At 37.6% G+C, this 12,723-nt stretch overlaps 1 protein-coding gene across 5 annotated transcripts in view; it reads right to left on the bottom strand.

Annotated features, from left to right (window-relative positions):
- aff4 (AF4/FMR2 family, member 4) overlaps positions 1-12,723 on the bottom strand; it is a 102,486-nt gene that overhangs the window by 56,528 nt on the left and 33,235 nt on the right. The window contains exon 1 of one of the 5 annotated variants that reach the window (XM_061898633.1): positions 194-461. The exons of 3 other annotated variants lie outside the window; for them this stretch is intronic. Coding sequence is in view for 1 of the 2 variants with exons in the window: in XM_061898630.1 (XP_061754614.1) it covers positions 194-210 (17 nt within the window). In the remaining variant the exon portion in view is untranslated. Of the gene's footprint in view, positions 1-193; positions 462-12,723 lie in introns of those variants that run through there. One more of the 5 variants, XM_061898630.1, reaches the window with a different exon arrangement.

Genomic DNA, 12,723 nt, shown 5'->3' on the forward strand with positions numbered 1-12,723 from the left:
TAGGCCACAGAGAAGCCAGGTCATGTCTCTTACATGAGTGAATATTTTTTTTTTTTAACGATGACAAACGGATGAATTCTGTCACACTTTATACAAAAGGCCACGTTAAAATAATTTAGGTTCAAAGGGACTATTTGTTATGCCAGTCACAAAAAGAGATGAGCAAAAAAGGCAAATAATACAAGTGTCTTACCCTGACTGAAAGGCCATGGCCCCAAACAGCGAGACATTGAAAGTAGGAGTGTTCACAAACGATTCACAAGTAGTCCTGTCATGGCTTGTCAGCCTAAAAAGTGTGTCGCCAACCTTCCTTCAATCAAGACCCTTACTTCCTCTTCAACCACAGTATTGGCCATAGAGCCCCGACAACTTTTCACCACACTTTTTACACCTTTTAGGTTCAGTGTATTTCCTTAGAGAGGAGACAAATCTGACTTCAAGAGGGAGGCGACTGCTCTGCTTGGGACGTACCACAGTGGCAAGCGGCGGGGGTGGTCACAAGCGACGTGAGGCCTTCAAGAGGCTTTTGTTTCCGCGCGTGTGCTGTGTTTTTGTGGTTACGCATGTGTGGAGAACACTGGTGGAAGGGGGAGGTAGTAAGGTCAGGGTTAAAAACACTGCAGTGTGTTGGAGATTATAGGTAAAGGACAATTCTTACATAGTTTTAAAAGAAGCTGATAAGGCTCAATCTCTTATTTAGCAATGTGGAATCATTTCATAGAAATGTGTTTCAGTTTTACAGTTAGAAATGAACAGGCTGCTTTCACAAGACCTCAAGACCTTAGGTCCGGCCTATTCAACAGCCGAACATCACCCAAATAGGCTTGATGAAATCAATCAAACTAGGGTTTGCTCATGTATGCAGAACTCCCGCCACCCCACATGAAACAACAGCAAGACATCCATCCATACATTTTCTACCGCTTGTCCCTTACGGGGGGCAGAGGGGGGTGCCGGAGCCTATCTCAGCTGAGACAGCAAGACGTATGCATCACAATTAAGCCACAGTGGGGTAAGTAGAAGAAAACTACTCATCCAAACCAAAAATGCCAAAGTCGACCCTGAAAAAATATAAAAATAAATTGCGTAAAATCAGACTTTCAACAGGGACTGGACAACAAAGTATTAATGCCTGCCCCGAGTCAATGTTCGAGCCACGGACACTCATAGACAAGAAGCAAAAGCGGTACAAAATTCACATATGTAGGCTTCATCACGAAACTTTGTCAGATCTTTGCAAGTAGATATTGTGTATAATGATATTTAGGTTTTTTGTATTGAAATTGCTGACTTTGTGATGTCTTTTGTATTTGTGGTCGTGGTGTTTTTCTGATTACCGTATTTCCTTGAATTGCTGCTGGGGCGCTAATTAATTTAAAACCTCTTCTCACTCCTGCGCTTACCAAAGGCATGCGGTAAAAGTAAGCATGCGCTAATTATTTTAAAACCTCTTCTCACTCCGGCACTTTCCAAAGGCATGCAGTAAAAATTTTAGTGTGATGTAAGGATACCATCATGAAAAGCACATTTAATTAAAAAAAACGTTATTATGGTCTTACCTTTATGTAACGCATGTGTCAAATACATACATACATTTGTGGAGACTGTTAGGCTCTTGCCTTTCTATTTAGTCTTTGCGCACTTCCTAGTCACGTGACCGCCACAGTCCAATCAGCTGTAGTTGTATGCCGGTAGCAGGAAGTGACTGGTATGCTCTTGCTCTATTTACTCTTTGGGAACTCAGTGCTCTCTCCCTCGTCACGTGACGAGGGAGAGAGCACCAAGTTTCCACGCCGCCAACTCCAGCATGCCCTGCCTGTCTGTCTGTCGGACCGTCTGCTCCACAGGTATATTAATAAAACATTGCTGCTTACTGTTCTTTTTAGCATACCGGTATTCTATAGCTTTGACCTTAAATCCTACTGAATAGCTCTTAATCTTCTTCCCTTTATGCGATTTCAAATTACCGGTATTGAAATCAGCCTCCTATATTTTGAAAAAGATGACAGAGGAAGTGTCACTCGTGACGTCACGAGTTTGACCCGGCGGTAATACTAAGAATGCGCTAATTATTTTGCGAAGCGAGTTTGACCCAGCAGTAATTCAAGGCAGGCGCATACTATATACCCGGCGGCAATTCAAGGTAATGGGGTAACTCTGGCAATCGAAGCCCGTTTCATACATGTAGAGGCCTATAACAGTACACCTTAGGTTTGATTGTTTTGAGCCACGTACATTGCGTGCAATGTTTATTGTGGATGTTTTAAGTTTCATATGAGTAAACATCTGAATGTATTAACAATAAACCTATTTTGTTTATGTAAAATACAGAATGGACATTATACATTTGTAATGTTTACTTTGTTTATATTTATACAAACCCAGATGAAGGAAGAAATGTAAAGAAATAAAACTGAGGAAGGAACATATTTCAAAAGAAGGAACATCTATCCTCAACAAAACTCTTGGAGCGTTTGTTTCTTCATGCTGTTAATTATCAGTACATCGGCACGTGCTGGAAAACGAGTAGCGAGGCAGAATGATGAATTTATTGACAGTGCAGCGTGAAAGACGATTTTTTTACTTTGCAATTAGGTAAACACAGTCTCAAAGGAATATAACCTGCGTAGGTACAGTATATTCTGACTAAACAAGTTTCAACGTCCGGCTCCTGAGCCCTTGGGCTCTTGCATCTGCGGGCCTCTTCATTATGCCCTACTTTAGCCTTTAGGTGTTTGTTAAGTATTCTTTTTTTAGACAAAAATGCTATTTTTTTAAGAATAGCATACTGTACCAAAATATTGGTTTCGTGACAACACTAAGAGGTACATATTGCAATCAATTTAGGCCTGGGCCAATATTTTATAAGTCAATTAGCCGACGATAAATGAAAATTAAGTTGGTAGGTTTTCCAGAATCGATAAATCGCCATAATATATGTAACCCATCCTGTCCGTCATCAAGTGCCTTTCATTCTTTGTGAAGCAAGGCGGGTCGTATACCAGTTCGCATCACATAGTGCAGGTCTCACCAACCCGCGGCTCTTTGTTCGGTTTCTTGCAGCTCTTACGTTGATATAGAAGTCTCTGTTTTTTTAATGTGCATGTTCAGCGAGCGTCACTAGATCACTTTTGTTTTTGCGGGCATTTGTAATACCGTATTAAATAAAAATGACCGAAAACCGCCATTCAAAACTGCACTTTGATACGGACGGACTAACAGGCGCTACCTTGCTTGCTAGTTTAAATGCTAAGATGTAAACAACAGACATTAACGTCATTCCTCAATCTAAAGTTGTACAAACACATGACTCTTTAAACATAACGGATGTGCTGTTTTTGCACAAAGAGATCAAAAAACTACACAGTGTCAAGTTTTAACAGACGGACTTTTTTGAATAGAAAGTGAACTCACGTGACGTCACATAAACCGGAAGTGAAACAAATGCGCACTTGTCTGAATTTAAAATAAAGGATAAACATATTTAAACACACAAATGAAACTAATATGGCTCCAATGAAGCCAGAACAATATTTCATATTTCTTTTGCCAAGAAAGTTTGTCTATTTATTTTAGTTATTAAAAAAGTACAATTGGTGAAAAGATATGTGTGTGTATAAGTACTTATTGAGAACATTCAACAATACCATGATAATATTGATAACCGTGATTATTTTGGTTACAATAAATATTTATCCATTTTGTTCATTGTTTTGGTTGTGTGTATACCCCCAGCCCCTCTTTAACAGAGACATAACTTATTTTATTGATTTAGATTTTCATTCAAGTGAAAAATGTAGTTTACTGAGTATTTTTCATGTTTATTATTTGTTTTATGTAACTTGGTATTTAAAAGTTTACATTTCAATTACAATGTTAAAATAAACAAGAAATACAAGTTAGTTGCATTTGAAATGATATACTTAAATTATTACGTATTCTCATTACATCAGTGGTTAATTTAGTCTCAAAAAAAAATAGCAATGACATTGTTTATCGGCAATAATTTGTAGGTCAATATATCCTAGAGCAAAATTTGTTAACGGCACCGGCCTGAGTCAATTTAACAATTATTTTACATATTTTTTAGGATAATGGGAGGATCTCTTTCTTAATGTTCTGAACTTGTTCTGAACTCCTGCTTTGATGTTGTACTGACCTTTTTTCCCAACCAAAAAGATATTAATGAATATGCGGACATTTGATACAATTTTTGTTTCGTCTCTGTCTCAATATTGGAATCATAGTGTTTGTTGTTTTCTGCAGCAACTATTTATGAGATAAAGTTGTCAAAAATCTTATTTTTATGAGGCTGTTTTCATGTCAACATACCCATAGAGTTCCTGGTCTAATTTAATTGGAACACTCCAAAAGAGGAACCTTTGAACAAGACATGAACCACACCAATAACTGTTTCCCCTGAACAACTAATTGAACGCAGTGGTTATCGTATAAACCACCGATTGTAAAGCTGTGGTACACCAAATAATTACTTTATGAAATATTCAAAATCAGTGTCACTTTTCTAACTGTGTAATGTTACAGTGGCTGAAAATATTTAATATACTTATTAAATAAATAACTTATGTCATGTCTCACTTTGCATATTGTTAAGATGTGAATATAACCTCTTAACTTCATAATATACTGGAAGTACAGTGGCTTTCAGGTCAATTGGTAACAGCATGTAATGCAAAGAGAGGCAGGGCAAGCAGTAGTGAGGAAGGGAGCTGAGCACACCTCTCTCTCAAAATGGAACAGTCCATCATTGCGCCATAAAAGGTGATGTTATTTTACACCACAAGGCCCCTCCTCTGTGTGATGTCACTCCTCCCAGAGAGGCAGAGCCAACCAGGGCCAGTGTTTCCGTCAACAAGCGCCTTCCCCCACTATGCCCTTAGCACACAGGGTTAAGCACCCTGCAGACGCTTAAAGGAACAGCGCCCAGATTTCCTGAGACTCAGCTTGTAAGAATCAGCTACGATTAGGGCGATGACACATCTTTGCCAAATGTGTCATCAGCGCATGGTGCAATGTTTATAAACGCTTTCAAAAGCCACAATCTTCATAAGCACACAGGACAATTAATAGACTGTTATGAGTGCAGCACACCATTCCACCTTATTAACAAGTTTTACATTATTCTCCAGGGACTATTCAGTATATTTCAAACCGGATATGCTTCAGCTTAGCAGTGTTTGATTTGATCTGTTGCTTACTTAGCAAAGATATCTCAGAGCCCATGACAGCATTTTGGTTCATTTTAGAGACTCAAACTCGTCCCAAAATGTATCACGTACTGGAGATCGACCGTTAAGGTTTTTTCAGGGCCGATACAGAAAATTAGTAGCTATTCGGCGCTGATATTCATGTGTTGTAAAATTTAGCTAAACATAAATAGTATACATCAGTAAAAAAACTGGACAAAGCTTTTAAGTTGTTTTTTTAATATTTCAGGAAGCGGCGGACCAGAAGCGACAATGTTATGTGCGATGCTAATGCTAAAATGGTTATATAAGGTTATTTTAGCAGCAAAAAACATCAGAGGATATCACAAAACACCTTAATTTTGAGGGTCTAGGTGGACCATCTTCATTTGCATTTCAAAATGTGAGAAAATACATTTATACATGGGACTTTTCTACATCACAGTAACTTGCAAGCTAATCAATTGTATAGCAGTGAATGGATTTAGTAGATTGTAGGGTTTCCTTGTGAGTAACCGTAAAATATTGATTAAAAAAAAGCTGATATCGATAAACGATAAAAAGGCCAAATATGTGCTGTTTTTGCACAAAGAGATCAAAAAACTACACAGTGTCAAGTTTTAACAGACGGACTTTTTTGAATAGAAAGTGAACTCACGTGACGTCACATAAACCGGAAGTGAAACAAATGCGCACTTGTCTGAATTTAAAATAAAGGATAAACATATTTAAACACACAAATGAAACTAATATGGCTCCAATGAAGCCAGAACAATATTTCATATTTCTTTTGCCAAGAAAGTTTGTCTATTTATTTTAGTTATTAAAAAAGTACAATTGGTGAAAAGATATGTGTGTGTATAAGTACTTATTGAGAACATTCAACAATACCATGATAATATTGATAACCGTGATTATTTTGGTTACAATAAATATTTATCCATTTTGTTCATTGTTTTGGTTGTGTGTATACCCCCAGCCCCTCTTTAACAGAGACATAACTTATTTTATTGATTTAGATTTTCATTCAAGTGAAAAATGTAGTTTACTGAGTATTTTTCATGTTTATTATTTGTTTTATGTAACTTGGTATTTAAAAGTTTACATTTCAATTACAATGTTAAAATAAACAAGAAATACAAGTTAGTTGCATTTGAAATGATATACTTAAATTATTACGTATTCTCATTACATCAGTGGTTAATTTAGTCTCAAAAAAAAATAGCAATGACATTGTTTATCGGCAATAATTTGTAGGTCAATATATCCTAGAGCAAAATTTGTTAACGGCACCGGCCTGAGTCAATTTAACAATTATTTTACATATTTTTTAGGATAATGGGAGGATCTCTTTCTTAATGTTCTGAACTTGTTCTGAACTCCTGCTTTGATGTTGTACTGACCTTTTTTCCCAACCAAAAAGATATTAATGAATATGCGGACATTTGATACAATTTTTGTTTCGTCTCTGTCTCAATATTGGAATCATAGTGTTTGTTGTTTTCTGCAGCAACTATTTATGAGATAAAGTTGTCAAAAATCTTATTTTTATGAGGCTGTTTTCATGTCAACATACCCATAGAGTTCCTGGTCTAATTTAATTGGAACACTCCAAAAGAGGAACCTTTGAACAAGACATGAACCACACCAATAACTGTTTCCCCTGAACAACTAATTGAACGCAGTGGTTATCGTATAAACCACCGATTGTAAAGCTGTGGTACACCAAATAATTACTTTATGAAATATTCAAAATCAGTGTCACTTTTCTAACTGTGTAATGTTACAGTGGCTGAAAATATTTAATATACTTATTAAATAAATAACTTATGTCATGTCTCACTTTGCATATTGTTAAGATGTGAATATAACCTCTTAACTTCATAATATACTGGAAGTACAGTGGCTTTCAGGTCAATTGGTAACAGCATGTAATGCAAAGAGAGGCAGGGCAAGCAGTAGTGAGGAAGGGAGCTGAGCACACCTCTCTCTCAAAATGGAACAGTCCATCATTGCGCCATAAAAGGTGATGTTATTTTACACCACAAGGCCCCTCCTCTGTGTGATGTCACTCCTCCCAGAGAGGCAGAGCCAACCAGGGCCAGTGTTTCCGTCAACAAGCGCCTTCCCCCACTATGCCCTTAGCACACAGGGTTAAGCACCCTGCAGACGCTTAAAGGAACAGCGCCCAGATTTCCTGAGACTCAGCTTGTAAGAATCAGCTACGATTAGGGCGATGACACATCTTTGCCAAATGTGTCATCAGCGCATGGTGCAATGTTTATAAACGCTTTCAAAAGCCACAATCTTCATAAGCACACAGGACAATTAATAGACTGTTATGAGTGCAGCACACCATTCCACCTTATTAACAAGTTTTACATTATTCTCCAGGGACTATTCAGTATATTTCAAACCGGATATGCTTCAGCTTAGCAGTGTTTGATTTGATCTGTTGCTTACTTAGCAAAGATATCTCAGAGCCCATGACAGCATTTTGGTTCATTTTAGAGACTCAAACTCGTCCCAAAATGTATCACGTACTGGAGATCGACCGTTAAGGTTTTTTCAGGGCCGATACAGAAAATTAGTAGCTATTCGGCGCTGATATTCATGTGTTGTAAAATTTAGCTAAACATAAATAGTATACATCAGTAAAAAAACTGGACAAAGCTTTTAAGTTGTTTTTTTAATATTTCAGGAAGCGGCGGACCAGAAGCGACAATGTTATGTGCGATGCTAATGCTAAAATGGTTATATAAGGTTATTTTAGCAGCAAAAAACATCAGAGGATATCACAAAACACCTTAATTTTGAGGGTCTAGGTGGACCATCTTCATTTGCATTTCAAAATGTGAGAAAATACATTTATACATGGGACTTTTCTACATCACAGTAACTTGCAAGCTAATCAATTGTATAGCAGTGAATGGATTTAGTAGATTGTAGGGTTTCCTTGTGAGTAACCGTAAAATATTGATTAAAAAAAAGCTGATATCGATAAACGATAAAAAGGCCAAATATCGTCACCGATAATAGAATACGTTTACTGTAAAAATAAATCAATTCAATCAAAAGACATATTGTAGAAACAGTGCATTATAGTATTAAGTCGACATATAGTAAAATAGTAAAAACTGCAAAGGGAGTATGTAACATAAAACAATGACTTTCAGAATGGAAACCCTCTTGAGTCAAAATTACTGGGACGTATTGTACCAACCGATTGTCTGCACCCTATCAGAAAAGACACAATTCGGTTATGACCGCTGCCTTTCTTAGAAATGCTGCAACATTCCCACAGGGTAGAGGGTAAAAAGCCCCCCCGCCCCCCCCCCCACTCCCCTCTATTTAAAGGTCATACTTGGATTAAGTGGTCAGTTATTTTCAGCACATCAATTATACAGAATATGCCACTTACAGCCGTATAGAAGCATGCATTAGACAAGTGGAACATCTAAATTGCACTGTGTGGAAAGCACAAATGACATTTTCTACTTGTGATATAGCTTCTTTAACATGTATACAGTGAGCCATGTTTATTTCATCAAACAAAGCAACCTGTGTTAATGTTATTTATATCCATGCAGTTCTCGCTCGAATGTGTAGGTAGCGCCCGTGTAAGCACCTCTGGCGTTGTTGAAGTCAACCTGATGACTGCACGCATTCCACAGAAGGGTCCATTCAATAGCCGCGGGCCGGCCTCATATAAACAGCTGTTTGGGGGGAGGAGGGCCTACAAGACTCCCTGCACATATGACAAAGAAACTACTAGCTAATGCAGCAAATATTACATGGAAGTCACACAACCTAACATCAAGTCAATAAAATGGTCTTTAGATAAAAGTGATCGCTATTAGCCAAAGAATAGTACCGTAGGTTTTCATCAGAGGTGGGTAGAGTAGCCAGAAATTGTACTCAAGTAAGAGTACTGTTACTTTAGAGATTTATTACTCAAGTAAAAGTAAGAAGTAGTCACCCAAATATTTACTTGAGTAAAAGTAAAAAGTATGTTGGGAAAATGAGTAAAAGTAAAAAGTATGTTGGGAAAAAACTACTCAAGTACTGAGTAACTGATGAGTAACCTGTTTGTTTAATGATTACGGCAACAAATAATGCACAAAAACATAAAAATAGCAATGAGCAAATTCACAACCAGGAATATCTCTTAAGCAACTAAAACAATATTATATATTAAATAATAATACATTAAAACAAAATAAAAATTAAGGCAAATTGAGCCACAATAACTTAACAGCACCATAGGCTCAGTAGGCATTGATTGATTGATTGATTGATTGATTGATTGAAACTTGTATTAGTAGATTGCACAGTACAGTACATATTCCCTACAATTGACCACTAAATAGTAACACTCCAATAAGATTTTCAACGTTTATCAATTACTTAATGAATGACCAAGTCGAGGTGATCTACCTCATATATACATATACATAAACACACATATATATACATACCTTTATATATACAGTATATAATTTATATTTATTTATTTTGCCGTTTTTGTTGACATGTTAAAGGTGTTTTAATGAATATACATGCATGTTTAACATATAGATTCCTATCTTTAATGAAGACAAAAATATAAGTTTGTGTATTACCTGACAGTAGTGCTGATAACGTCCCCGTTTTCAAATGGAGGAGAAAAAAAGTTCCTCCTTCCTGTCTAATACATCATGAAAGTCGTTGATTTTTGGCATCTTATTTGTCCAGCTTCCATATTCGTTTTTATACACTTTACAAGAAATACATTGGCGGCAAACTCCGTAGCTTGCTCGCTTGTTAATGCTGGCTTTCGGAGACTCTTATTTTGTTAGCGCAGGCGCGATGGAGCGGCACTTTTATTGTGAAGACAGGAACTGTGCGATCAGTTTTTGGCTTAGGGTTGGAAGTACGGTTGAAATAAAAAGTGTCTTTTTTCGTTTACACTTTTGATTGATTCATTGATAGATTGAAACTTTTATTAGTAGATTGCACAGTACAGTACATATTCCGTACAGTTGACCACTAAATTGTAACACCCCAATAAGTTTTTCAACATGTCGGGTTCTACGTGTGACGGTCACGTGACCACATGGCTCTGTTTGATTGGTCCAACGTTACCAGTGACTGCATGTGATTGGTGAAACGCAGGCATGCGTAGTTCCTACTTTGAATGTGTGTCTGACAAACACAAAACAAACAAAGCGTGCATTAACAGATCGATAAAAAAAAAGTAGCGAGTAGCGACCTGATTGCAGATAAATGGAGCGGAGTAAAAGTAGCGTTTCTTCTCTATAAATATACTCAAGTAAAAGTAAAAGTATGTTGCATAAAAACTACTCTTAGAAGTACAATTTATCCCAAAAGTTACTCAAGTAGATGTAACGGAGTAAATGTAGCGCGTTACTACACACCTCTGGTTTTCATCATTGCTTTTAGTATAATTAGGCAACAACTACTTCCTGAAAAATAGGGCCAAGGGAAAAGCCAATTTGATTGCAGCATATGTTTACAAGTAGGGCTGGGCAATATATCGATATGAACGATATATCGCAGATTTGTGTCTGTGCGATGTAGAAAATTACTATGTCGTAATATTCGATTATATGTTCTCACACAGTTGCTTTTAGCTGCGGGCATTACATTAGTGGCGTTTCTCACTCCTCGTCTCTCCTTCTCACATAATCGGAAAACAAGCCTGCCTTCGTACATACGTCACATAATGTCGCGCGTCTTGCGTCATACCTGCTTGGCACTCAGCATTAAGGGTTGGAATAGGGGGTTAAATCACCATAAATGATTTCCGGGCGCAGCACCGCTGCTGCCCACTGCTCCCCTCACCTCCCAGGGGGTGATCAAGGGTGATGGGTCAAATGCAGAGAATAATTTCGCCACATGTAGTATGTGTGTGACAATCATTGGTACTTTAACTTTTCAACTTTATACACTCTCGCCGACCAGAGAGGTAGCAGCGTGGCTAACGTTAGCTGAGGGCATTAAAATATAGGCGTTTCTCACTCCTCCTCGTCTCTCCTTCTCAGAGAGACGGAAAACTAGCCCGCCTTCTTACATACGTCAAATACTGTCACGCGTCTAGTGTCATACGCTCTCGCCGACCAGAGAGGTAGCAGCATCGCTAACGTTAGCTGAGGCAGGTCGTAGAAGCAGAGCGGAACAGAGCTTGTGACAATACAAGAAAGAGAAAGTGCGAAACTGATCACAAATGGAGGAAGAACATTTATTGCCCAAAATAAAGACCAGGCGATCCATTCTGGCGGTAGTTTGGCTTCAAGTGGGAAGATATTCAGCAAACAACAGCAATATGCAAAGTATGCAGCACAGGTGTTACTACAAAAAGGTAGCACCACTATTAATTTGTTCTTTCATTTAAAAAGTCACCCGTGAGAGAATGAAGAGTATTTAATAAATACAGTTTTGGTCAATTGACTTGGTTGTGATTTCCCTCTCTGCATGAAACTTTAAAAGTAGCATATATTAATGCAGTATGAAGAAGAATGTTTTAATGTAGACACATAGAATCATCATACTGCTGTGATTATATGCATCAAGTGTTCATTCAAGGCAAAGGCAAAATTTTGTAATATATATCGCATATCGCAAAATGGCATAAAAATATCGCAATATTAATAAAAGCCAATATCGCCCAGCCCTATTTACAAGAGAATAACCGAGTTTGCGTATGTGAAAAATGGTCAAATGACAACCTACATGTAGTGTACAAACCCTGTTTCCATTTGAGTTGGGAAATTGTGTTGGAGGTAAATAAAAAGAGAATATAATGATTTGCAAATCCTTTTCAACCCATATTCAATTGAATGTACTACAAAGACAAGATATTGGATGTTCAAACTCAAACTTTTTTTTTTTTGAAAATAATAATTAACTTGGAATTTCATGGCTGCAACACCTGCCAAAATAGTTGGGAAAGGGCATGTTCACCACTGTGTTACATGACCTTTTCTTTTAACAACACTCAAACGTTTGGGAACTGAGGAAACTAATTGTTAAAGCTTTGATAGTGGAATTCTTTCCCATTCTTGTTTTATGCAGAGCTTCAGTCGTTCAACAGTCCGGGGTCTCCACTGACGTATTTTACGCTTCATAATGCGCCACACATTTTCAATGGGAGACAGGTCTGGACTGCAGACGGGCCAGGAAAGTACCCGCACTCTTTTTTTACGATGCCACTCTGTTGTAACACATGCTGAATGTAGCTTGGCATTGTCTTACTGAAATAAGCAGGGGCGTCAATGAAAAAGACGGCGCTTAGATGGCAGCATATGTTGTTCCAAAACCTGTATGTACCTTTCAGCATTAATTAATGGTGCCTTCACAGATGTGTTAGTTACCCATGCCTTGGGCACTAATACACCCCCATACCATCACAGATGCTGGCTTTTGAACTTTGCGTCGATACTAGTCTGGATAGTTTGCTTTCCCTTTGGTCCGGATGACACAATGTCAAATATTTCCAAAAACAATTAGAAATGTG

Source organism: Nerophis ophidion, linkage group LG04 (assembly GCF_033978795.1).
Source record: "Nerophis ophidion isolate RoL-2023_Sa linkage group LG04, RoL_Noph_v1.0, whole genome shotgun sequence".
NCBI lineage: Eukaryota > Metazoa > Chordata > Actinopteri > Syngnathiformes > Syngnathidae > Nerophis > Nerophis ophidion.